Raw genomic sequence first — 27,384 nt, 5'->3', positions numbered from 1 at the left:
AAGAAGTTTGCTGGGAGCATGCAATGTTGAAGGGATCTTACTTACTTACTTATGGAGCTGAGCCCTTCTTGAGAAGCCACCAATTCTGCAGCTACTCAAGAATTTCCCAGCAATTTATGGAACCCGAAGGTTCATCACCGAGTTCACAAGAGCCCTCCACTGGTCCCTATCCTGAGCCACATCTATCCAATCCATACCATCACATCCTATCTCTCTAAGATCCATTTTAATATTGTCCACCCACCTACGCCTTGGTCTTCCCTCCTGTGGTCTCTTTCCTTCTGGCTTTCCCACCAATATCCTATACGTATTCCTCGTCTCCCCATTCGTGCTACATGACCTGCCCACCTCATCCTCCTTGACTTGATATGTTGAAGGGATGAGATTCTAAATTGTACAAATGATTCTTCGAAGGAAAAGAAGACACCCATGATGATTCTTGATTATTCTGGCTAACAGCATCAAAACAGATGAAAATTTTGAAGTGACGAAACTTGTACATAACCCTGAGTACGAGGGACAGGAAAAAGAAATTGAAGACAGTGAGTTCTCCCACATCTAAGAGAGCAAGGGCGAGGAAGATGTAGTTCAAAATCATAACCCTGATGATTCAGACAAAAAAGAAAGCAAATGACAATTCATAATTCGTTTCACAAGACCATGAGGTATTTTACCTTTAAGTTCTATATTGTCTGAGGAAAATTATGAGGAGAATGCTTGGAACTGTGGCTGGAAAGTTGATGTCGCAGCGTAGCAACCATCAGCTCATATTGCGGCTCCACGGGATAATTCGAAACGCAAAAACGGATCTTCGGATGGGCCACCTGCCTCTTCTACTGAATTAAATTCCTACGATTTCTCTGTTCCAAACTATGAGAACTTCGTTTAAAAGAGGGCACTTTGGTTCAACAGAGCAGGTCCAGCAGCGATATCCAGAGATTGGTTCCAGAAAGGTCTCCAAATGTAAAGTTATCCCTGTAACAGGCCGTGAAGGCCCACGGGGCTGTAAGACGTCGAGGCTCCCTCATTTTCTCTAGACAGTCGGCTCACAGATGGCGGTTAGGTTATCAGCCTTGCGCGCCAGCTGTCCTTTTCCCGCCAGGAAGATTCCTGGTACTCATTTTTGTTCGAGGCTGAGTCGGCCCCACGGCCATAGTGCGGCTTGAAGGATTAGGTCTATTGAAAAAAATCCAATGACCTCATCGGGACTTGAACCGACAACCTTCCGGATTGTAGCATAGTGCCTCAACCAACTACGTACAAATCATGCCTTTGTATATAGCTGCCAATGGGAATTACTTTGAAAGGGACAAGGTGAAGTTGTCCCTGTACTTAACTAATTAAGCACTATGTGATGAAGGTGTATGGGGGTGTGGGTGTACAGATCAGCACCTTCTTCATGTCCACATAAGTTGAAGTGAGTGGTCCCCAGTACCCACGTGCTGGGTCCCAGAGCCGGTTTGGACGCTGTGGAGAAGAGAAAAATCTTGGCTCTACCGGGACTGGAACTCCGACCCCCTTATCTTCCGGCCTGTAGACAGCCGCTATACCGACTGGGCTATCCTCCCCCCCCCTCTCCATATATATGTGTGTGTGTGTGCGCGCGTGACTATATTGAAGGGGACAACAGCAAGTAACTAGTAAACTGAGTTTCACTATGTAAGTTTTGAGGTTTTCACGGCGATGACTATGAAGAAAGAAGTCTTCTGGGTTTAGGCGCCGTGTATTCTTCGTTTTGGCCGACGTTTCCTCCGAAACGTCGGCTAAAACGAAGAATACACGGCGCCTAAACCCAGAAGACGACTTTCTTCATTGAGTTTCAGTAACTTACAAAATCATTCCTGAAACTTTCTATTTACGTCTCCTAAGTTCTTTCAGAAAATGTGGCCTCCACGGTGAAACGCTTTGCGAATGCTTCACGACTGTACAGTAACATTTTATGCATAGGTTCCTAAAGGTACGGAAGTCGTACAACAAATTTGGCTTCCGCTGTCACGTTGCAGTCTGATTAAGAGATCTACAAAACTAGCAGAACTATTCTTTCCGCTGACAGGTTGAATCCTGAGGTTGACTAAATGTAGGTATTATTATAAACTGTTCACAAAATGATGCATGCCCTTAATTGTCTTTGGTACAGGCACCAACCTGGCATCACGGTGGGTGACGTCATTAGGAAGTTGATGCACGCTGCCCCAGTCCCATGGCCAAAGAGAGTCACGTTGCCTGGGTCACCGCCGAACAGCGCCACATTCTGCTGGACCCAATGGAGTGCCGCTATTTGGTCCATCAACCCGTAATTGGCAACTCGCGCCTTCAAATGTGGCGCCAAGTTCGCATTCAGGAACCCTAAGAACATAAAAACAAAACAGTATACAAATTGCAGAGATGATCATCAGAATGGGATAAAATTATCACCGACTGTGAGGTGGGGAGCAGAGGAGTGACCTTCGCTGTCTGGTAGTTCCCCGTGAAACCAATCAGAGCCTATCAGATATTACGAGACGCCTGCCTGCCTACTGCCATAATAACGAAAGCGATCTAGTCAGTGTGACAATTGTCCTTACGCACAGCTCCACGCCGAGGGGATGCTGCACAATCTGCGTAACACTGATGACGGCATCAACTGACACTGCCTTTCTAAGCAAACGGCCTCGGATTGCAGGGTCAAGAAAGCGGAAAAATTTATGGCGTTCCAGACTACAAGCAAAAAGAAATATTTTGCATCATCATACATGCATAAAGGATTGTCACCACAGAGAGATCACGTGTCCAGGCCTTCCGAGTTGTCTGCTCTACTTTCTTTCTTCCGACACTCACATCAGAATCTGTCCACAGTTTGACGATTTCAGCCCACTTAATTTAATTAAGGAAATAAGGAGCCGAGGTGACACAGCAGTTTGCCCTTTGTCTGCCTATGTAACGAAAGTGACTAGTGATAGGTGTCAGAGGGCAAAAGGGAACAATTGTAATAAACGTGAATTAATATGGAATATAAACTTACTTACTTATGGAGCTGAGCCCCTCTTGAGGAGAAGCCAAATCTGCAGCTAATCAAGAATTTCGCAGCATTTTATGGGATCCGAAGGTTCATTACCGTGTTCAGAAGAGTCCTCCACTGGTCCCTATCCTGAGCCAGACCAATCCAATCCATACCTCCCATCCTATCTCTCTAAGATCCTTTTTAATATTGTCCAACCACCTAATCCTTGGTCTTCCCAGCGGTTCTTTCCTTGTGGCTTTCCCACCAATATCCTATATGCATTTGTCGTATCTCCAATTCGGGCTACATGCCCTGCCCACCTCAACCTTCTTGACTTGGACATTCTAATTCTACTTGGAGTATGAATATGGTATATAAAGGGAAGCAAAAAGATTACTGGGAATTTTATTACAAAATAATTTTGGGTGCAGTAAGAACAGTATATGTCGCTAAAAAATGTTAAAATTATAATGAAAATAAATATCAAGGGAAGGTATGTACGTCATGTATGTATTTTATGTTCTCTAGATAAATATGTTATACTGAAATATATTTAATTCCTCTTAAATATGTTTCAAAATAACAGCCATAAAAGAAACAGTAATTTCTTCCTGTATCCTAATCTGATACGCACCGAGCAACAGGATTTCGCTCAAGACTTTACTGGCTCCCAGGATCCGTTTTTACGACTGCCTTACCCGGAGAATTCCAGAAGGAATACGACTTGTCTCTTGGCCTCAATCAAACAATAAAAGAAGTTTATCCACTGCAATCCCATCTTGCGCTTCCTTTTAAACCCGACCTTCAATGCAGGGAGTCAAAAGGCTCACTAAACTACAGAATGTCTAAAAGTTCTGTTCCTCACAAGCAACATAAAGCGTGACGCACATGAACCACGAAGATGGGATGTACAAGCAGATCTCTTATATTTTTCTTCTACCGTGAAGATGGAGGCGATACGTTCCTCTCAAACGTCAGTTAACACCACATATACACGGTGCCAAATCCCAGAAGACTGCTTTCTTCATGGTCACCGCCGTGAAAGCCTCAAATCTTACACAGAAAGGAATTTCTTAATCTGCTGAGACTCTGTCAGTTCGTCACCCACTCCGTGGAGCTGGTCATCAGGAGTCAACACTCAAAGCGTCAGTTTGTAGTTTACGGAATACTTTTCAGAAAGAAATATACATATAATACATATCGTGAGGGAGTGAGCAGTGGAGGTTTAAACAAGACAGAAAGTGGAGGTTTTCTAAAAACTGTAAAATGGAATCTGGATAAGTTACACTGTACAGTTTTCTTGGTAACTTATACTAGACACTAAAAAAGAAATAAAATTGCGTGCGGAAACGAATTAACACTGCTGATAACATCTCTGGCATGTCGATGTAACTCACTTAACTTTTAATTAATTCCATGGAGGCGAGTAATTGCCGAGAGGCCCATAACTGTGCAGATACATTCGCGTCAAGTAAAGAATGACTTAAGTCAAATTCAAAGTCACGTTGCCACCGACGGACAGTCAATCTGTCTTGGTGTCGAGCCCCAGTCAAGATATACGCGCGGGATTTAAAGAAAATTTGGACAGATTCACTCTCTATCGGCGTAAGAATTACTATAATCCAATTCATAGTTTACTTGTTGTGAATTTTTAAAATGTTTCACGGACTTATGACTAACTCTGTATATATGTTGTGCAGTGCAGGGGACGGGACGGAACCTTGAGGCGCTCCTGCTTGCATTTCCTTTGGCGTAGACATTTCGCCTTCCACGGTGATACTGATCTACTCCCTCATAAGCCTTCGTGGTGTAGTGCTTAATTTGTTGAGCAAAGGGACAACTGAAACACGGAATTTGCTTTGTGAAAGGAAGGAGCTAGTGAGCTTGATAAAAGTGTTCGAAAATTCCGAATTAGGTAACCTATACAGCAAGCCAATGTGCCACGTTGTATCAAAGGCTTTTTCAATATCCAAAAATACAGCAGCCGCATACATGTTATTGTTGAAATTCAAGGTTACGTGGTCCGTAAGCCTCATAAATTGAAGTGTCGTGCTGTGACGGCACGAAAAGCAAAGTGGCTTGCGTTAAGCAGGCCTCTTTCTTCAATGTGCTTGTGGACTATTTTCAGAATGCCTTTCTGCCTTTCTGACAGTTTGCCTGTTGTGGGCAAGAGGCTAACCGGAAGCAAATTTATAGAAAATTTTGGGTCTTTGCCGTGTTTCGGGTAACGTTATAAATTTTGCGCTCTTCCAAGACTTTGGAAACTAGGACAGTCGGAGGTACTGATTAAAGAAATGGGTTAAGTGTACCAATGGTCGCCTTGGAAGGTACCTGATGCATTCATTTGGAATGCCATCAATTTCGCAGGCCTTTCTCAATTCCATGAAATGTATCAATTTCTGTAAGTCACATGCTCTTATTTTCTCAAGGGGCCTGTTGTCCACGGCTTCGATCAGAGCTTGAACTCAGGCCTACATCCGGCGTGCATTGTTTTCGCCACACAAGTCGTCGGCGTGACCTGACGGATTTCGCAATGGGCCATATAGCGTGAGGCGTGATCTCAGATTTGCCTATTTCTTTTTCTACTATTCAAGTGTCTTTTTACGGGGTCTCTCTTCCGATTGGTTTCGAGACACTGACGTTTTACAATGTGGATCCCTGTAAAAAAATGACCATGAATGGAGAAAGCTTAAATAGTCCGCCTGCTGCTTCCCTGGACGTCTCTTCTTTGACACCAATAACAAAACAAAAACGTAAAGAGAAGTGGCGAGAATACAAGTGATCGTTGGTGGGAGTGGAGAAGGCAAGCAGAAGAGAACAGCTCCTCGGTAGATATTTCCTGACTCTAGCACAGGATGTGTCTCAGGCATCTGCGAGGATGCGTCATCAGATGGTGATGATCTTACTGCCATCATTGGACAGTTATTACACTCTGTTCAAGTTACGATGGGAAGCAAAATTGCCGTACAGGAAATCTCCTTGAACAAATTGTGATTCTGATACGTTGGTAAGAGTGCTTACGCGAGGTATGTCACACACATATTCCAAGATATCCTCAAACTGTTAGGGAATCCGAAGGTTTATTCGCGTCGTCACAAGAGCCCGCTAATTCCTATCCTTAGGCACTGAAATCCGGTTCCCACCATATTTTTATCATAGTCCCATTTATGGTTCAAGTTTTCAAAATTGGTACGTGTCAAACCAAACTCTTCACACCGACCTCAAGATCCCATATGTAAGAACCGTAATCACAGACAGAATCCAAAAACATTATCAGAAACTGGAATCTCACCCCAACAACGCAATAGAAGCTCTCCTTCAACCTACACAATACAGAAGACTAAGACGAACTTGGCCAAACGATCTCCAGGAAAACTGAGGCGTAATCGATGGATTACAGCTCTTCAAGCCAACTTAGTACAATAGAATAATTATTGTACATGACAGCAAATTAGCTCATAGAATGCAAATTCAGACTGCTAATAAATGATAAATTAAAAAAAAGTTTTCAAAAACAAAAATATTGTCACGTGCAGAGGTTTTGTGTGTGATTTATAAGACGGGTTCTGAATTGCATGATCGGATTTATTAACACCTTATATACAGGTACAATACTCGGACATACAGGCAAGACAAGCTGATCTACATACTTAACGGTTCACCGTTGCATACACGCTGGGTTCTCTCGGTCTTCAATAGTCTTATCCAGGCAACAGATTTATAACAGTCTCACTGTCACTTCAAATCACACATGGAGTCTGCTTTTCGCAGCCTAATTCCTTTCTTTCCATTATTCTGCAGCTGCCAACTCAATTCAATTCCAAGCTCATATCCCGGCAGGCTGGCGTCCCGAAACTCGGTTCTTCACTTCACTTCACTTCATGCTGCTCAACATTGCTTTATAACCACTTTGCACGGACCATGCAGAAACACAACCTCTGCTGTTGAGGAAGAGTCTTTACTGATCCGTTGCCTAGCAATGGATGTCCTATTGTTGCGCCTGTTTGCCTCCGCTAGAATGTACTTACCCAGTCGTTGCCTACCGATGGGTATACACGCCACAATATGTTATATTAATTTAATTCTAAAATATTATTAAGTACTTCGTGAACTTAAGAAAATGCAGAAATGTCTGAAACCTTCCTTGGCATGAAGGCTGAGTTGAAATAACACCACGACCTTTCCTAAATCGCAAGCGAACACTGCTTATGACGTTAACATCTTACAGTATTCAGTATTCGATGGCCGAACTGAAACGTTTCCAATTTCCTTGTGGATGTTGCCCATTCGCGTAAGTTATGCTTACCCATGATTTGTAAGTTATGACGACATAAGGAGAACAGAAAACTGTCCCGCAAAGACGGATGAGTCAACATTTACGGTATCCTTATTCCATTTCCTTCAAATGCACGGATTAAAGTTGCGCCATGGGCCGACATTTCATGAATCCTTTTCCTTCACGATGCGGCCATGTACCCAACTCCGCCACTAAACTACCTGCCCAAACCCCTTTCCTACACACCCCCACAGCCTTTCAAACAACTACCTTCCCCTCCCTTTAACTCGACGTGTTCCGGAAATTGCTGTAACTTTTCGCCCTCCCATAGCAGAACACTTTGCTGCCTCTCTCCATCATACGAAACACGTAGACACACACACATGGACTTTAAAGTGCCTGAATCCTAAAACAGTGTTCATACTGTTCTTGCTGCTAGCATACGCTCAAAAATACATTTCGGTACAGAGGTGTGGTAATAGAAAGTGAATTTTGCATGTCATTTTGCAAAGAGAAAACTTGAACTTTATCGTCATATATTCTCAAAGACTTATCGGATTTGGGATGCTTGGTGAATATATTTTAACCCCCGCAAGCGATGTGGTGCCTTGTCTTTTAAATGAAGTTTATAACACAGAAAACGGTTTATGATTGACTGCACGTGTGTGTGATGTCCATATAACGCTGGGACGAAGTTACTTCAGTACCTCACAGATGGCGTCTCCGCGCATTATTCGGTAACACACATACAGTGTGAAAGGAATGTGTGAGGGTGGAGCGAACGTTTATACAATAAAAGTAAGATTTTCGATTAAATTATCAACGGGCCATTTCTAAAATTCCTAAACAACTCGTAACTACAAGCAAGAACTATACTCTCACTGTTCTACACAAACCACTACAAGACACAAAGCGTGCCTAGGTCTGCTAGCCGTTGCTTGATAGCGGCTTCCAACGGCGGACGTTCCCCTTCCTCTGCGTTCCCGAACTGTCCAGACCCTCAACTACCAGCTTCTAACAGCAACAGCTCCCAACAACGGTACAAATTGTAACTATCGAGACTATGGCAAGAGACTGCAAGATACACAGGTATCTGACGCATTTCAGTTAGCTCAGTCTGCTCCTACTGGAGTACACCATGCAAATAATTTGTTCGAATGCACAGTGAATCTGACCACATGTACTACCTGAAATAAGGGCTACGGTGTGTACAGCTTATGATGGGGCCTCAGATATAGTGCGTCACCCACCCTCCCACAATGGTGTAGGAAATCACTGCCCCAATACTTCTAGCGCACATTCTAGGTGCCAGGTCTGTACAGACATTTTATGGGACAAGGGCGTCGTGGGTTCTTCTCAGAATATCTTATGGAACTTGAAAATATTGGAATTGTGATAAATCTAAATTTGGAAATAGAACAATTTAGTTTAGAGGTAACGTTCCAAATTTTATTCTGGAAGTGCTCGGTTCGAGCACACATCGGGGTCGCCATATATCCTGACTGGGGTTGTCGTCATTTTCTTCAGTCCCTACCTCAAATTCCAGAACAGTTCCTTCATTGGACTGCTTCCTTCCAAGTTGCTTCAAACACCTTCCAATGCCAGAGAATGTCGATAAAGAAAGCTCCAATACGTAGCCTCGAAAGCAAATTAGGATGTACAACAGACCGATATAAACCAAAACAAAACTCGACAAAAAATTGCATGGATTGTTACATCAGATTTCATCGAAATCTGCCAGGATTTTTGTGAGACGATGTGTTCCTGTCAATAGACAGTTCCGTACATATCATGAACGGAAGAACAAGCCCTCGCAAAAAAAAAAAAAAAANAAAAAAATAGAGAGACTTCGTTACTAAAAATGAGAGTTTTTCTTAATTCTCCTTGACTTACTAACGACATGAATTGGATTCGTTACTGACAAGTTGGCAGTCATTCAGTTGTGTAAACAAATTCCTCGCCTTTCACGAAACCTGAAATTTCAAGGCCACTGAAACATAAAGTTAGGCACTGGGCCTCATCCTGGGCCGGTTTATTTCAATCCACAATACTGTAGCGTGTACAACCGTTGCTATACAACTACCGCAAGATGGGCGTATATACCAGGGCCGTTTCTGGGCAACGGGTGGGTGAACATGTTCCCGCTGCTAGGCAGCAGATTCTTAATAATGCAACAGTTGGACTAAAATGGTGGAAGAACTGTGTTTTCTATGCGGTCCGTGCTGAGATGTTATAACCGAGAGGTCTGGAACTTAGTTACCAGGAATCGTCTAGTAAGAGAATGATGAAACTCTACTGTGTGCTCTAATGAACTGAAAAATATAGAAATCAGTGAAAATATTATAGTTATTTGTAGTTACTACCTCTAAGTGGTCAAATCCAAATATCGAAAATGCCGTCTATAGTCACACACATACCCGACAATATTTCATCCATTTCATTCAAGATTGTTATATTGACCTCACTCATGTGCCTGTTTTCTAATCAGTATTTCCCACTCTGACTCCTAATATTTTATATACGAGAGGCCTGCAAGTTTCTCTCAGTGGTGAAGGCTCAGACTGTAAGCTTTGCTGCCGGGTAGTCTGGCAGGTGAACACCAATGTATCGGATGTACATCATTCGTCTGTCTTCAGTGTAGATATGGTAAAGTTGGTTAGATATTTACTTGCATATACGAACCAATTTCCAAGCGTGGCTCACTTCTACAACGAAGACGGATCACCCTAGTAATTTCTGGTACATAGTTCAAGATAAGATCGTCTTTATCAAGTAATTTATCCATCCTTTTACTAAGTACTGTCTCAGGTCCAAATATTCTGCCTCAACACTCTGCTTTCAAGTGGCCTACTTTCGCAATAAAATATTAGCAATGTGAACTTCATAACTGATGGATCTGATACCAAGTAACAGAATTAGAAATTAATCTCGAGGAATGTTGTCAGACATTTTTGTTAGGAGTGAATAGAGACAGAGTGAAATTTGCCAAGGGAAACATTCCGTGGGTGGAGAACCTCCAAGTTCATAGCTACGTTACACGTAGCATGATAATTTAATAAGACCGTGCTATCTGAGCAGGGTCAACCATGATAGGAAAATTAGGGGCAGAAAGCAAAGTACAGATATTCCTTTGTAAATATGACCGTCCAGCTCTGGAAGCAAGTATCCGCAGATGCTTTGGGGACTTTCTCCTGTAAACGAAGTAATTTTACGGAAAGGGTTAGGTAAGTAATACATGAGATGAAGTGAAGTTGTGAGCAAGGGAAATGTCAGTGCATCAGTCCCTGAAGATAAGAAATGGTACTATATTAGTGTACAACATGTTATTTTATTTTGTATTATAATCACAATTTCTTTATTATTATTATCTCAACTATCTCAGGTTAATTAATCATATTTATATTGAAATTGTATTGGGAATTGTGTTTGTACTGTAATTAGATGGTAAGGATATTCATTGTGTATAGTATGTGACCCTTACTGTGATGTAGTTTTGTGTGTTGTGCTTTGTTTTCGCGTGGCGGGTTATTTTGTGTGTTGTGACTCATTGTATTATCCCTGCCACTGGATAAAAACATATTTGCAGTCAAATAATAATATTTCTTGGCAGCACTGGTAAAAGGAGAACACAGACTGAGGGGCTTTGAGAGCAAGGTGCTGAAGAGAATATTTGGACCGAAGAGGAATGAAATGATAGGAGGCTCCAGAAAATTGTACAACTTGTCCTTTTCGACAAGCATACCGTGTACCGGTAATTAGAATGATGAAGTAAAGAGGATGAGATGGGCAGGGCATGTAGGACCAACGGGGTAAGAGTAAATACTTGATTTTGGTTGGAAGGCCAGAAGGAAAGAGACCAATAAGAAGACCGTGGTGTAGGTGGGTGAACAACATTAAAATGAATCTTAGAACGATAGAGTTGTGTGGTATGGATTGGGTTGATCTGGATCAGAATAAGGAAAAGTGGAAGACTATTGTGAACAGGGTAACGAACATTCGGGTTTATAAAATGTTTGGAAATTCTTGAGCAGCGTCAGCTTCCAGTGACCACTCATATCCATCAAGTGGTGAGGTTATAAATACCTGAAGACAAACCTCCATTCTCACATACTTCTTCGCAGCATGGCGCTTAATTAAATAAGCACAGGGACATATTTACCTTGCTGTACACATAGGTGTATTATATACTGTATTAGCCAAAATTCCAGATGACAGTAACTGCAGGCAGTCTGTGTTGTTGTGGTGCAAAACATTAATTCCAGAACTGTGAGGAGAACGCCAGAAAGCAAAATACACAAAACAATGATACACCGTACAACCAGTTCTGACATATGGATGTGAAACATGGTGCTTGAATGAGAATGATAAATGTTGCGTTAAACATGCGGGAGAGGAAATTTGGAGGAAGACAAGCCAGCAAGTAAGGAAGCTGTTTGTGTGTCAGAACAAAAGAGAAATTAAACTCCCTTGATATGGAGGCAGATAACAGAGGCGTTTGGAGCATGTGATCACTAAAGATCAAACCGGCGTAGGAACACAAATATTTGAGGTAACATAGAAACCAGGAGAAAGGTGAGCAGAACAACACTGATATGGCTGAAAGATGCAGAAAATGATTAATGAGATTTAAAAGTGAAGATGGCGACGAACGGTAAATTACAGGGAGGAATGAGAATCCAACGCAAAGGGAGTAAACGTACTTAGCAGATTCTAAAGTAATTTTTATATGGTGCGCATGCGTTGTGGCGGGATGTTGGAGAAAACTGCGTAACTTAAACTCCTCGTCAAACAAAATTAGAATGATCAAGTCAAGGAGGATGAGATGTGCAGGGCATGTGGCACGAATGGGAGTGAAGAGGGTTTCATGTAGGATATTGGTGGGAAAGCCAGAAGGAAAGAGACCACCGGGGAGACCAAGGCATAGGTGGGGGACAATATTAAAATGGATCTTAGAGAGACAGGATAGGATTGTATGGATTTGATTGATCTGGCTCAGGACAGGTACCAGTGGAGGGCCCTTGTGAACACGGTAATGAACCTTCGAATTCCATAAAATGCTGCAAATGAGTAGCTGCAAAACTTGCGGCTTTTCAAGAAGGGTTCGGTTTCATGGGGTTAGTTAGTACATGTGTTATGAGGGAAGCAAGACAGCCCAATCTGTACGGCAACAGGCCGGACGACCGAGGTTAGATTCCCGGCAGCAGAAACAGATTTTTCCTTTCTCCATGACGTTGAGACTGGCTCTGGTGCCCAACCAGCCACCTATCCAATGATTACCGGAGGGTCTTCCCTGAGTTAATGCGGCGTGGGCGTGAAGCTGACCACTCGCCTCCAACTATTGCCGAGATCAAGAATAGTGAACCTATCCCTCCACTCCCCCACACGCCTTCATAGTGCAGTGTTTAATTAATCAAGCATGGGGCCGATTTCACCTTCACGTTTTATAGGAGCTATGAAGACTCATATGGCACTGGAGGCTGGAATGCGAAATCTGTTGTGTTTACATCTCTCCTCTGTTCTTCTAACCCCAAAATATGGACTCCTTCGAAATATGAAAATGCACGTCAGCTGAGGGCACGGTCTATGCTTGCTACTTGGCAAGCAGTTCTTCACAAAACCTTGTCATTGTTCATCATTTACAGTGTGTTTACGGTACGCAAAAAGTTGTCAGTAACTTCTCGGATAAGCGGCGGTCGCTCGGTCGGTGTAGTTCGCTTGCGGACTAGTGGCCAAGGAGTTTGTTTTACGGTACATATTTTCGCCTTACATTTCGCAACAACGCGAAACAATACGTAACAATGAAGAGTTCTCTTGCCGTGAATATAACGGTATGCAGTCCGGTGAAAGTGAACTGATGTTTGGGGGGAATATATCACCTCCATCTTCAGGGTGTGAAAGTAAACCCAGCAAGAAACCTGTATAAATTCAACGGCTTCTTATAGCGAAACGTCAGTTGACTTTCATCGAAATACACGAGGTTATATGCCCGAAGATAGAACTCTTCACGGACACCGCTGTGACAAGCTCAAACAGAAAGGAAATGTAACACTTTCCCAAGATTCACTGCGCAGCCCTATCATGAAACTCTCAATTGTCCTCCTTTCACCGGCGAGCAATACTTGTAACAAAACAGAACTAAAAGTATTGAGTTGGCATCCCCTGATGCTAAGAGAACAATAAGTTCGGGTCGTACATCTTAACCGTCGGAGAATAGGAAGATATCTCTCCCGCTCTTGGAGCCGGAAGGGGAGATGAAAAGAAGGGAATAGGAGGCCATCTCAAAGATTGAAGAACGCCCATAAGTTGGGCTCTGGGAATGACATTAGTTTTTGAAATATGGTCACAGTTTAAAGGAGAAAGTGTGCAGAGGGGGGAAGATGGCTTCCCTTATATCAGCCAGCCAACATGTATATGGCTTATACAGGAAATGGGGATAGAGATTCTTTACCGTACTATTGTACAGCAGGACACAGGAAGTTGTTATCCCCCCACTACCGAAATCATTCCAATGATGCCACTCACCAAACTCCTTCAGCAATTCAGCCTACGCTATCCCATTATCTCATCCTTCGGGACATTATTGAGGGACATACCTCTTGCTCTGCTCCATGCAGGCGCGGCAGAACACTAAGGCTATGATGTATGGCCGTGGCCTGCTGGCAGAGTGCTTCACACAAGAATGTCGCGGCAGAAGGCCTTACTGTGTTTATAACTTAGCTTCACGTATATTGAACACATACATATCTTGGCAGAGGATCCAAAAGTGTCATAACCCAGAAAATTGGAATGCGAAGCCGAAAGTTTCAAAGCTGTCACGTGGAAGAGACTCAATGGTTCTCATAATTAGGTGTATAGGAAAACAGGCTAATGCTATATTGCCATTTTTAGCTTAATTTGAAAAATAATGGTAGTCTTATAGGGCTAAGTTGCTGTCTGTGTGTCCTTCCATTACAATACGAAATATTGGAGCCAGAAGAAACGGCGTTTGCTAGTCAACGACTCGGTAAATACGTCCCCGCAACGATGAACACAAGCAACAACAGATAACTGGTGGGCTCAGATACGAAATGTGTAGTGAAAGGAGAGGAGACGATTAGTAATTTTTTCCAGAATTTCTTATATAATAAAGAAGTTAAAGCTATCCCTCTAACAGGACGTGGAGGGCATAGGGTTGTGAAACGTCGAAGCTTTCAAATTTTGTAGACAATCTGCTCACAGATGGCGGTGAGGCTGTCAGCCCTGCCGACAGCTTAAGAGCACACACCGATACCAAATAATCGAGGTGATTTATTACAAACGCAATCTTCTATAGTGTCACGTGTATGGAGTGTGACTACAGACGGAATTTGGATTGGTGACTGGAATTAGTGGACTCTTGATTCAAAACGTTGAATACAATTTGCAGTACACAATTAAATCACACTGGTGTCCACGGTCGCATCTTCACTGTCTTCGCTCCCAACGGCGGGCCTTTGTCTTCCCCTGGATTCCCGAACTGTCCACGGCCTCAGCTACCAGCGTCTAACAGCAATAGCTCACAACGGAACCCCAGCGATCATCAACTCTAACTCACTGACCAACCAACTGGCAACGTCTCTGAGTTACTTTACGACTGGCTGGTTACTCTCAGTTCATCTCGGCGCCAAATTCCTTGAAGACTACGACCAAACTTTTCTCTCTTTCTGTGGCCATAGTCCTTATGCAACTTCCCTTCTGTCGAAAGAACGGGTTTGTCCCTTGTCAATGTGTCTGGTGTTTGTCAAGTGTACGCATCGCACATATAGCGTGTTATTGAAACTTCTTCCTTATGCACAGTATTCAAATCATTTGTCAGTTCAGGCTCTGCAGAGCAGATCATGTCTATCTTACTTATCTTGTACCACAACGGCAGCTTAGTTTAACTGCCGCAAACTTTAAGTCTCTGGTTTCGCCTTGTCCTATATTGCGAAAATGTTCATTCTCATAATTTTGTATGGCTTCACTAACTTGTCTTGCTTGTAACATATTGTCACTGTAGTAGTGACTTGTAGACGGGGTTTGGATTAGTGAGTAGATTTATTGGATATTCACGAAACACTCTCAAGACTACTATGCTTATATGTAAAGCCACACACTAAGTCTTCCCAGGCTGACTTCCAGTTCCTCTCCAACGACCAAATTCCCGCGTCTATAGCTTACCGACACTCTCTTGTTAAAGTTTGCGTCTTAAGTAACGACCGACGGTCAGTCGGCCACTCTCTCTTGGAATAAAGCGTCAATCTGGGGCTTATGACCACAGTTTATTACTGTCAGACAGTTGCAGGTTTGTTGATGTAGGCGCTCTCTGTGACGCGAGGATGGGTCTGTCGTTTACAATTGCTGCTGGCCCTGGCCAGCACAGCTATTCTTGGGTCCGATTCCCGCTGGACTCATGACCATATTTTACTGAGATTGGAGACTTCTGTTTTCATTGCCTTCTACGGCTCGCAGGCGCTACGGTGGAAGTATTCGAACCCGTCTCCACACGGTATATAACCGTGGCACGACCACACATAAAATACCTCTTCTATTGTAAGAATCGTTCCGTAACCTAGCAGATAGACAAAGAGAAACCAGTTCCTACTGCTGCTTGGCGCAGGCCATATAAAAAACATAGTTTCCCCTACATTGTTGAACGTTGGAAAGTGGCTACCGAGCCGTTGTCTGGCAATGCTTTGATCAGATCTGTTACAACATCGACACGGACCACGGAGAAACCACTGCTTCCCATTATTTTGTATCCTGTTGTTGCCGTGGAATTGCCGCGTTCGTACCTGTCGGCGGAGCCGTTGCCTAGCAACGGGTCCACAAGCCACATTAGGAAAGAGGGTGCGTCATCCTTAATTAGTGACGTGGACGTTTACATCGTCATTTAAAATCATCAGAATATATTTTCAAGGTAAGTTCTTTTATTCATACGAAGGTGGAAAATTCAAAAGTCCTTACACACGGCTGCTTATTCGTAAGGCTGCAAATGACACAACTTTCTTCGTAAAGGAGATGAACTTTATACGATATGAACGAAAACAAATACTGAGTTTTGAGACTGTGACTTTCTGGGCTGTGACTCCAAGTAGTTAGATTAGTTAGTCAGACGATGTCTCCATTTTCAGGGATGAAGTATCAGTTCAGTTACGCGAGGATTTTGCAAGATATTTTAACGGATTTGATAACCGCGTTGCCAGGCCCAACATGCAACAATAGAGGAGTCTGTGTTTTCGGTGTCCGCGATGATATCATGCAGCGGTGGGTGGTTGTCACGTGACATATGTTTCCTGTGTTGCGTGTCCGTTCCTCGGCTATATAAGTGACAGAATTCGTTCAGTTCAGGGGCAGTAACAAGTCAGTGATCAGCAGCCACGGGAAGTTCGCAGTTGAAGATTACAAGAAGGCAGCATGTGAAGACTTAACGTGTAATTACAAGATTTTATTTATATGTAGCATTTGAAGTGTGTAATTCAGTGAGACTTATATAGTTCCTGTGCGATAAATCCGTGAAGATTAGTGCAGAGAGACTGAAGGGATTAGTGTTGATGGATTGTAAATTGTGTAAAGCAGCAACAGTGTTATCATTATTTATAGTTAATAAATCCAATTACCAATCCGAACCCCATCTTTAGACACTGTGACCCGTGACAATAGTCAAGCAGGAGCATGAAAGGGAACGAAGAAAGACATCCGTGTAGGGGTTCAGATTCTCACAGCCTAAATAAGAGATCTCTATTCTAAAATATAACGGCGTGAAACTGGTTGACTTTCAGCGGATTACAAGGCGTTATATCCCAGAAGACAGTGAAAGACATCCTTGTTCGTGCCAATATGAAAGGTGAAAAGGAAACGGCCCTTCTTAGGGCTATATAATGTCATTTTTACTATGTAATAATGATTAGAAATTTTGGAAAATATGTCAGACCCTGAAGATGGAAACAGCAGGTTCCTCCGAAACATCAGCATCAGCTTACAAGACCCCGCCTTCACACGGGCGTATTGAGTCATGAATCTTGAAGAGTCTCCACGGCTACTTATATAGGCTAATTTGTATCCTTGGAAATTCTTTTGTCACGGATCCATTGTCACGAAAACGTGCTCACTGAAACTTTCACTACTAAGCAACGGATGTTCTATTGTTGCCTGCGTTACCATGGGAATATGCTTAGCGAAGCTTTGCCTAGCATATGGTCACATTCGGCCACAATAGTTTATTTTATACGAAACGGGTTACTTGGCCTCTCTTTTTGAGCTGCAGACATTTTGATAGACTTCGCAGTACACATAACTTGCTTTTGAACAGGCGGCGATAGTTCGGCTTGCGCTTACCAAGTCAACACCAATGTATGAATATTTCAGTAACTGGATAATAATGTAAACTGAAGACACGTACATGATTTGCTTCATGTTCTGAAACTGTTGGAAGCCATCTCTCTATAAAAGAAGCTCAGGAATAGGTTAACCATGCGGTCATACTCACAGCTCTTACCCTGATGGTTGGGTTTCACAGTCCTAATATTTTCTTGGCGAGACGTCGTCCTACCTCCCATGCGTATTACTGTCTTCCCTTCAGAATATTTCGCTGGGGTTTTCAATGACCTCTACCGCCTTACCGAGAGGCACTTGGAGGGGCTGTGTTGATGTAACTGGCTATATATATAGTGCACGTTAGTAATGAACTAATGTAAAGGTAAAGCTGTCCGTGCTGTTAATTAAGCATAATTCAATGAAGATGTATGGAGGAGTCGGGGTAGAACTCCAACATTCTTGGCCTCGACACTAGATAGAGATGAGTGGTCAGCTTCACGTTCCGGCGGCTTTATCTCAACCCCAAGAAAAAGTCTCAGGTACACACTGTATAGGTTGGTTTGGTTCCAGAGCCGATCTGGGCGCTGCGGAAGAGAGACGAATCTATACCCCTCGAACAGAATCGAACCTCGATTCCCTTGCTGGTCCAGGCCCTATCCCGACTCTCAGTTAACAAGAGAGTCATACCGTAAAGGAAACAAAGTTTTAAAGAAAGAATTTTTGGATTTGGGGTGTTCGCGGTGGACCCAAACAAGAGGTCGATGTTCTGGATTTCAGAGACGAGTAACTCGCGGTACAAGTCGACCGACATTTCGGAGGAAAGTTCGCCTTGATGTTAAGGTCCGAAAAACAGGCCAAGCAAGGACTCAACAACGAGCAGACAGAAAGGACAATGTTTACAGGCCTATGGGTCCGTCATGTGACACCTATGAAGAGAGTCAGGGACGAGATGAGAGGTTTTCACAACGTCATGCAGCGCCATGTCGATACTTCCACCGAACTGCAAGATGTTACAATCCAGAAACTCGTGTTTATTCTTTACAGTAATATCTTTTTCGTTGTTCCAAAAAACTGCACCAAAACAAAGTAATTTCTGTTTAATTTTGACGTATGCAACATGCTTCTTTACTTCTGTGCTTTCTATTTGTGTTTTTGTACATTGTGTCAACAGAAATTTGAGAAAAAATGATTAGAGGATGCAGCTCATCTCACTTAAGAGGCGATGTTATTTAAAATTGAGTAGTAAATGTTATGTTCATACGTCCTGCAAAGAACAAAACATCTATAAGAACTTCAGCACCCCCCTCTGTGGTCTAGTGGTCAGAGTTCCTGGCTACAGATGCAGATGTCCCGGGTTCGATTCCCGGCGCTACCAGATTTTCTGAGACGTAGTGGGTCTGGATAGGGGCCCACCCAGCCTCGTAAGGATAACTGAGGAGCTACTCGAAGGAAATAGCGGCTCCGGTCTAGAAATCTGAGATTAACGTCCTTGGAGATTCGTTACGCTGACCACGTAACACCCTCTATCCGCTAAAGTTGGCAAAAACTTCGCCGACAAGCGGCGGTCGCTCGATCGGTATAGTCCGCTTGCGGACTACAGGCCACGGACTTTTTTATAAGAACTTCAGCGTATAATTTCCCGATTGTCACCTTACAGATTTAGTCAAAAGTACCTTATTTCGTAAACGTTATCTATGGAAATGAAACTATATCTTGTTTTGTTGTTAGTGAAGTGTCTTGCTTTGTGGTTTTTGTATAAATTTTAACCCTTACTCCTCTTCTTTCTGCAAAATATGGATATTCCCAGTTCTTTGCAGCGCTGTGAACAGCGCTACGTCACTAACCGCTTTCGGTAAACCCCCGTGCTCACAGGTAATGCAATAACATGTATGCTTTGTAATATTTCTGATCACTCACATTACGTTCGAGAAACGGTAATGGGAAACCTCTACAGGAGATTATAAGAGTTAAAAGATTTTATCTGCTCTTCAAAGTAAGAGAAGTAATATTTTCCTGCAGCTACTTGGGTGTATCAGCGAGCAAAGCAAAATCATCTGCACCCGCAAGGGTATTTTTCGTGACTTACGAGCATCTTTACAAACCCACCGCAAACACGTAGTTGCGGTTTCTAACGCGTCTAGCTCTCGCACGTCTCGCGAAACAATCGACTAACGGGGGCAACAGCCACTTCCACCCACATAACCCCCCCCCATAACCCGGAAAGGGATTTTTTAAAATTCGTATCGTGTCTCCGCTCCAATCTCCATTCCGCTGCCTTCTACTATCCATCCCTTCCGAGGAAGGAAAAAGAATATACAAAAAATTAAACAAAAACAGAAAACTGTTTGGTGAAAGCATGGCGATGGCACGCTTAAAAACAGGAAGATAAATAGGAAATAGGAAAGGCAGAGACAATGAAAACAATAAAGTGTTATATTCATTTTCTCTGCCTTTCTTATTGGGTGGATATATATGTACATTTATATACGAGTATATTGTCACGTGTTGGGTATGTTACGCGACAAATAACTTCACGTAAGTCGAGGATGTAGCGAATATTTATTGTGTTTCGCTTCTACACTCACACACTTCACAATTATTATCACTTGCATTATCACAATTTCTGCTTCCACTATATCTCGGCGAATCCATTCAACTTTCCGATGGCCGCTATAATAAGACTCCAACTTGTACTGAATACTCACTCCTCCACACTAGTAACACTCTCGTAACTCAATTCTCATACTAAATCCTGAATCTTCAATATTCCTGAATCGAAGTCGAAGTCACACTGCGACTGACGGTCTGTTGGTCGGTCAGTCAGTCAGTAAGTCTTGGTCTCGAACCCCATCTGGGGCTCATGGCCAGATATGTATTACTATTTGACATTTACGGTCTTGCTTTTGTGTGGCGCCCTCTCTGACGAGACGACGGGTCTGTTTTCTATATATGCTGCTGGCCCTTGCCAGCGCAGTCTTTCTGGGGTCCGAGTCCCATGGGACTCGCGACCATATTTTACTGTCTCAGATTTGAGACATCCCTTTTCGTCGCCTCCTACGATTCGCGGGGTCACGGTGTAGGTATTCGACCCCGCCTCCCCTAAAGTCAAAGTCAAAGTCACATTGCGACTGACGGTCAGTCAGTCTGTCTGTCTGTCTGAATAGTGTTCGCTGCTTATATAGGCTCGGCACGGACCACATAGAAAACACATTGCTGCTCGGCAACAGATATCAGGTATTGTTGTCAGGTGTTTCTACCTACCCAATGCCTAGCAATAGATGCCCTATTGTTTTGTGACTTCACAGCCTAGCGTGGAGGGGTGTTTACCGAGCGTTGTTACGCAATAAACACTCGTTGCTACGAATATTCCTACCCAACGATCACAACAATTTCCATTGTTTCGTTGCTCAGCAATGGACGATATACAACACGCCACTATATATATATATCGCACATTTCGATAGTCAGCGGCATATACCTGCAGCTGCACAGTGAGAAACCTGGCAATAAGGGAATTCCGCAATTACGAAGTGGTGTTCCAGACTTTCTTCAAAATCATTCTGTCCTAACTTTTGCCTTCCTTGACAACTGTTGTTTAAAACTGAACGACGAATCATGCGCACAGAATTCAAGAACTTCATAACATAGGTGTTCTCAAACTCTGTAATGCGGCCACCCTCTGAATTAATATGAGCAACTCCCCAAATCAGCAGCCCTAACAAAAGTACAGATCTGCACATTGTTACAGGCTATAGGATGACATCAGAAACCTAAAGAGTTTTACGTTAAGGGATATAACCGAAAGTGTTCGCTTGAAAAAAAATTACTGGTCTTGAGTCTCAAGAAGCTTGCACTGAAGATGATCCGATTGGAGGTAAACCGCCAGTCGTAAAGTAACTCTGACTCCAGGAACAGGGGATCAGTGTAGTGCTGTCTGAAGTCGAGTGTCCAGTCGAAGATAGTGATTTGTGAACAGTTGTAACCAGTTGTATAAACGTCCAATAAATTCGATCATCAAATCCGAAACCAGTTTTATAAGTCACGCAAACGCCCCTAATACATGGTATTATGTTCTCAGAAACTTTGGTACACCCTACAAGTCTACACGGAGTTCTTTTGTGGGCATTTTCCAACGTCGACTGTGTCACAAGGGCGCAATGATGGATGAATGATGAATTTGGAACAATTTGAAAGTGGCCGTGACCCATGTAAGGTACTGTCCCGTCACTTCCCTTCAGGGACGGGGGAAAATCATGAAAATTCTCAGAAGGTATAGGTTTGGTCCCGAACGAGATTGGAACACAGGTATTGTCGAAGTGAATTACAGCCCGTTCCCGCAAGAGAAACCTGCTAGGTTACACGATATCATAACCCAAAACACAAACATATGTGCAACTGAAATCTTTTTTCCGGATTTGAATGATTTAATGGTAACAGGCAGACGAGTAGATGGGTTCTACTTAGGACAGCTCCAGCCAAACCAATCCAAGGCCGAAGGAACAAAGATTTAGAGAAAAGAATGCAAAGGGAATTACAAATTGGGTATGTAAAACGGCCTCTGGGTTACAATGTACCTAACTGTGATTACGAATGTAACTGCATATCTAGCGAAACTCGTGTAACTTTACGCCACAGCAGACGTGACAAGGGTCGCTAAATTTATGGCTCTAACTTCCCCCGCCGTCTGGATAATTCAAGCGCACACTCGACTAGGAATATGCATTTCAGTAGCCAATCTTTCATAGGACAACGATATTAAAACCTGACCCATTCTACCCACTTCCCCCATTTTCTCTCCAGTACAACCAACGCATCCATTACTTACCAAAAACGGCGCTACAAAAGAACGGCAGGAATCAGTAGGGACAGGAATGCATGTAAAAATTCATATATGGATCTAGTAAGCCAAACAATTTCGACTTTACACCATCTCCTACATATCCCGATGAGGTCATTGGATTTTTTCCAGTTGACCTAATCCTTCCAGCCGCACTAGGCCCTGGGGTTTACTCAGCCTCTAACAGAAAGTAGTACCATGAATTAAATAATAATTTTCCTGTGGAGTAAAGCGCGGCCGGCGCGTAAGGCTAACAACCTTACCGCCATCTTTGAGCCGATTGTCTAGATAATGTGGGCCCCTCAACGTCTCACAATACTATGGGCCTTCACGACCTGGTACAGGGGTAGCTTTACTTACTTACATATCAGAATGTTGTCTGAAGTCTCTCAGGCGTTTGAACGACCCCCAAAAACCTCAGTTACAAAATTCTGACTCTTCCTAACTGCAAATTGGGGAGTAGTAGTTGAGATGAGAGTTGGTAAGGTTCACACCAGACCAGAAGACAAACTGTGGAAGGAGAGAAATCAAGATCTTAGCTCATTTCTCTCATCAGCCTCGCCTCATTACGTTAATATCAAGCCACACTGTCGGATATATTGAAACAGAGAAGGATTCGGGTAATGAAATTTCAGTGGAGTCATTTCTTTTTCTGAATTTAGAAACAGTAAACAGGAGTGGGGAGACGTTCAGTTACGACACAATATTACGGCGTTAGGACGCGATATATTCTTGTTACTTACGTTTCATCTTATGATAAGGCACGTTGGAATGGCGCCTGTGAAAACTAAACCTAAAATCGCTGGGCGCAAACCCGTGATTTACTCTCTCTCTCTCTCTCCTTTGTATTTGCGCGTACACAAATACTGCGCACCGCAGAACATACTTCTTGGATTCGTGATTCTATGAATACAAGTATTTCTCAGCACATGACGACTTCCAGTCCAGTAAAAACTGAACAAGACACAGAGGAGAGTTTACTACCTCCATCTTCAGTGTCGAAAATTAAGCCATGCAAGAAGCAACAATTCTTGCTTCTTCCTTCATGCTGCTATTCTCGCCCTAATCTGTGACCTCGAATTTGCCGACATTACACTCCTCCGAATCCTGTTGAATTTCTACTCTACCGAAAAGCGACACATAGCCATATTCACGCCTGGATCTGACGTACAGAGAGGCGGAGGAGGGGAAATGAAGAGACAAAAGGCCGTTACATGAAAGAAAACCGTAACATTGGCGAAATCGGAATCTCTCAACTTGTAACTGCAAGTCCTCAAGTGGCGCCTCCATTGGCCTCACCGTGAACTCACTGCAACTAAAGAGGGCCGGGCGTTACATTAATTCTCTTACACATACGGAGCGATTCTAAAGTCTCGTCAGCTTCGCTAGCCCGCTTGGTATTGCAACATGGTAGGGCATGGACGACAGATAGCAGCAAGGTTTTACTGTTCGCAGCGACGTTCATGTGCTTTGGATTTCAGTCAGGCTCCTAAGCAGTGAAAACAGGGGAGGTAAAGTGGCGAAAGGGTGAAGTTCACTGTAAACCGATATCGAGTAATAAGTTTTAAGAATCCATGGAGTGGTATTCTCATACCCTGTACAAAAATAAGCCTAATTGTGGAGTATAAAGGGTGTATCACAACCCAACGGCAAAACTTCAGGAACGGGCTCCTCATATAGAGAGAAGAAAAAAAAGTTTATGACAACATGGTTCCGGAAATGCATATAATTACAGAGTAGTAATTGTGTCTGCACGCCACTGAAAAGAATTGGCAGAGGAAAATTTATCATGAAGTAATCACAGGTGACGTCATGATAATCATAGAGCTGTCCTCCCAGTGAAAGGCAGACCCACCGATAGAAAATCACTCATGTCGCCAATTCCTTTCAGTGGCGTGCAGACACAATTACTACTCTGTAATTATATGCATTTCCGGACCCATTTTGTCATATACTTTTTTCCTTCTCTCTGCTTGAGGAGTCCGTTCCTGAAGTTTTGCCGTTGAGTTGTGATACACTCTGTATTTGGACCTAAGATACAAGAAGAGGACTGACATAATTATACAACGACAACTACGTGATTTATGCTCTTGATCAACTATTCTTAACTAACTCCATGGAACTGAGCCATTTTTGAGAAACTACCAGTCGCTCAGCTACTGAAGAAATTTCCTAACATTTTATGGAATTCAATGTTCACAGCAGCCCTCCACTGATCCAGTCTACAACGCCTCACCCCATCGCTATCCATTTTTAAATTATCCTCCCGCTCACGTCTAGGTCTTCCCAGTGATCTCTTTCCTTCTGGTTTCCAACCAAAATCTTGTATGCGTTCATCTTTACCCAATATGCGCTACATGATATGACCATCTCATCTTCCTTGGCTTGATCATTTTAATTATACCTGGCGAAGAGTACAAGTCGTGAGGGTCCTCATTATGCAGTTTTCTCAAGCTAACACATGTTATTACAGGGACATCATCAAGAAGGGCCAAATGGAAATCATGCGCTATGTACACCAATTCTTAGACGGAGTAGCTCAAGAATGAAGATCATTTGGAAGGCCTACACATAGATAAGTGAAAACTACAAAGGGAAGTGCAGGATCCCAAGTCGTGTCTTCTGGCTTTAAAGGTGTTTCGGAGGTACATATTACCACCGTCTTCGTGATTACAAAAGGAGGAGAGAGAGAAATCTTGAAGGAGGGCATTACATTCCTCCGAAAGGCCGATAAAATTCTACCAAACTGCACGGAGTCCAGATACCACAAAACAGTATCATCCTTAATTAGCTTTTTTTTCAGTTAACTTAAATTTCAGTTCATCTAGAATGAGAGAAATAAATTCTAGCGCCACGACAATATTTCTTTGCAGGCTTGAATTTTAATATTTTTAATGGTTCACATAAAATGAAAGTCTGTAGCGAAGGATCACATACATTCTCTCTCCCCTCCCCTTTCATTCTTCCTACTTATTTAACTACGTACCACGTTAACAGTTTCATATAAGCTAGGATTAGCGAGAAAGAGACACACTACAATAACCAATCGCGTTGCCGTCTGGACTAACAAAGATAACGGTCGAGATGTAAATTGAAGAGGAAAGACAGAACAAAACGAAGAAAAATAAAGTGAGTGTGTGATAGCGACGACATGTTACTGTTCCTATTATAAACTATTCTGGCTCCTTACTTAGTCCAATATTCGTTTTGACAACCTGTGGTTCGGGCTGCTTCTAACATTTCTTGATGATACTATTTATACTGCAGAAGAGAAGTTTAGTGAGGTGATGAATCTGAGGTTCTGAATTGGATTCACATGACTCAAAACAGAGACCGGTACTGGATCGTGCCTCAACAAGGCTACGAGTTTTCGGGTTCCACAGAAGCAAACGAATCCTGGTTCAACTGAGCTACTGTAAACATCAGAAGTAAACTCTGCGCCACGGGATTCTTTAAAACAGTTCATGAAAATTATACATTCTGAAGTTGAGAGTTATTTATCTTGTTCTTACAAAACGTCGTCTCATTGAAATTTAGACTATTTAATGTCTGCATGTGTACGAATGTGGGAGAAGAGGAATGCATATAGGATATTGGTGGGAAAGCCAGAAGGAAAGAGACCATTAAGAAGACCAGATATAGATGGATGGATAATATTAAAATGGAATTTAGACAGAATTGGATGGTATGGATTGGATTGATCTGACTCAGGACAGGGACCTGTGGAGGGTTCTTGTGAACACGGTAATAAATTTTCGGGTTCCATAAAATGGTGGAAAGTTCCTGAGTAGCTACACAATTGGTGGCTTCTCAAGGACTCAGCTCCATCAATGTAGTTGGTTGGTTAATGTCGGTATCCGTCCAAAGGACTATACGGTGTTACAACTAAGATAACTACGAGTACATTGTGAAGAGAAAGCAGCTTAAAAATCCCACTTGCAAGCGTATTTCTTAAGCTGATTTACCTAATCTTATATTACCCAAAACTATAATACTAAAATGACTTTAATATTAGCGTTCCATCTACACTTCGTTCTTCCAACGTGTCGCTTTCCGAGTTTCCTCAACAATACTCCCCACTCTGCATGTACATGTACAGGTCATCATATGAGGTTACAGCTTTAGATATGTCACTTTTCTTTAAGCAAGGAAGGCGGTGCAATAATTCGGGCAATTCCTTCAACTGTCTCTGTCTTCAGCAATGAAAGAAGATTCTGCAGTCATACAAACAAATCCATGCAACGTTTACTCTCTTCAAGCGCTGACAGTTGTTCAGTTGCCTAAGAAATTTACTTTCTTTAATGGAAACCGAAAGACAATTAATTCTGGGCCTAATCAATGCACTCTATATTCTCCCATGCTATTTATTTAAATCATTTTTTTATTATTCTACGAAATCGTTTCTTCACTCCAGAATTACCTAATACAATTTCGTATACATTTTTCATTTGCCCCATCGCGTACTTCATCTTCCGCCCACCTCTTCTTTTCTAATTTCATTATTTTAATAGTGTGACATGTAGACTCCTTTCTAGGCAACGCACAAAATACAAGATATTGCAAGAAGTATTTTCTATGTGGTCCGCGCCTGGCACCCTGAAAGGCAACGGATCGCTAAACACATTCCCGCAGACGCAAACGCACGGAACAACAGGATATCTACTGCCAGATAACGGCGCGGTGAACAAGCTTTGTCAACAATAGAGGCTGTGTTTTCTGTGGGGTCCGTTCAAAGTGTTTGTAAAAGAGGTGAGTTCCGAAGCTGGCAGTTTAGATGGTTTGAGCTGAGGGTTAAGATGTGGAGTGTTAACCAGCGGACAACGGAAGCGGAAGGATCTCCATTGCTATGATTCGTACCAGGAAACGTCTAGCGTAGACACTGCAGAGGAACAGCCATTGTGGAGAGCTGTTACCAAGAAAAGACTAGTGGAAATAGAACACGATGGCTTAGAGTTGAGTGAGTGAGTGATTTGTAGT

The 27,384-nt window shown here is 42.8% G+C and overlaps 1 protein-coding gene across 1 annotated transcript in view; it reads right to left on the bottom strand.

Annotated features, from left to right (window-relative positions):
* LOC111875469 (neuroligin-3-like) overlaps positions 1–27,384 on the bottom strand; it is a 1,112,233-nt gene that overhangs the window by 81,856 nt on the left and 1,002,993 nt on the right. The window contains 1 exon segment of the mRNA XM_023871752.2: positions 2,146–2,346. Coding sequence (XP_023727520.1) covers positions 2,146–2,346 — 201 coding nt within the window.

This window comes from Cryptotermes secundus, unplaced genomic scaffold, assembly GCF_002891405.2.
Source record: "Cryptotermes secundus unplaced genomic scaffold, Csec_1.0 scaffold736, whole genome shotgun sequence".
NCBI lineage: Eukaryota > Metazoa > Arthropoda > Insecta > Blattodea > Kalotermitidae > Cryptotermes > Cryptotermes secundus.
This window is presented reverse-complemented; position numbering and strand designations above follow the sequence as displayed.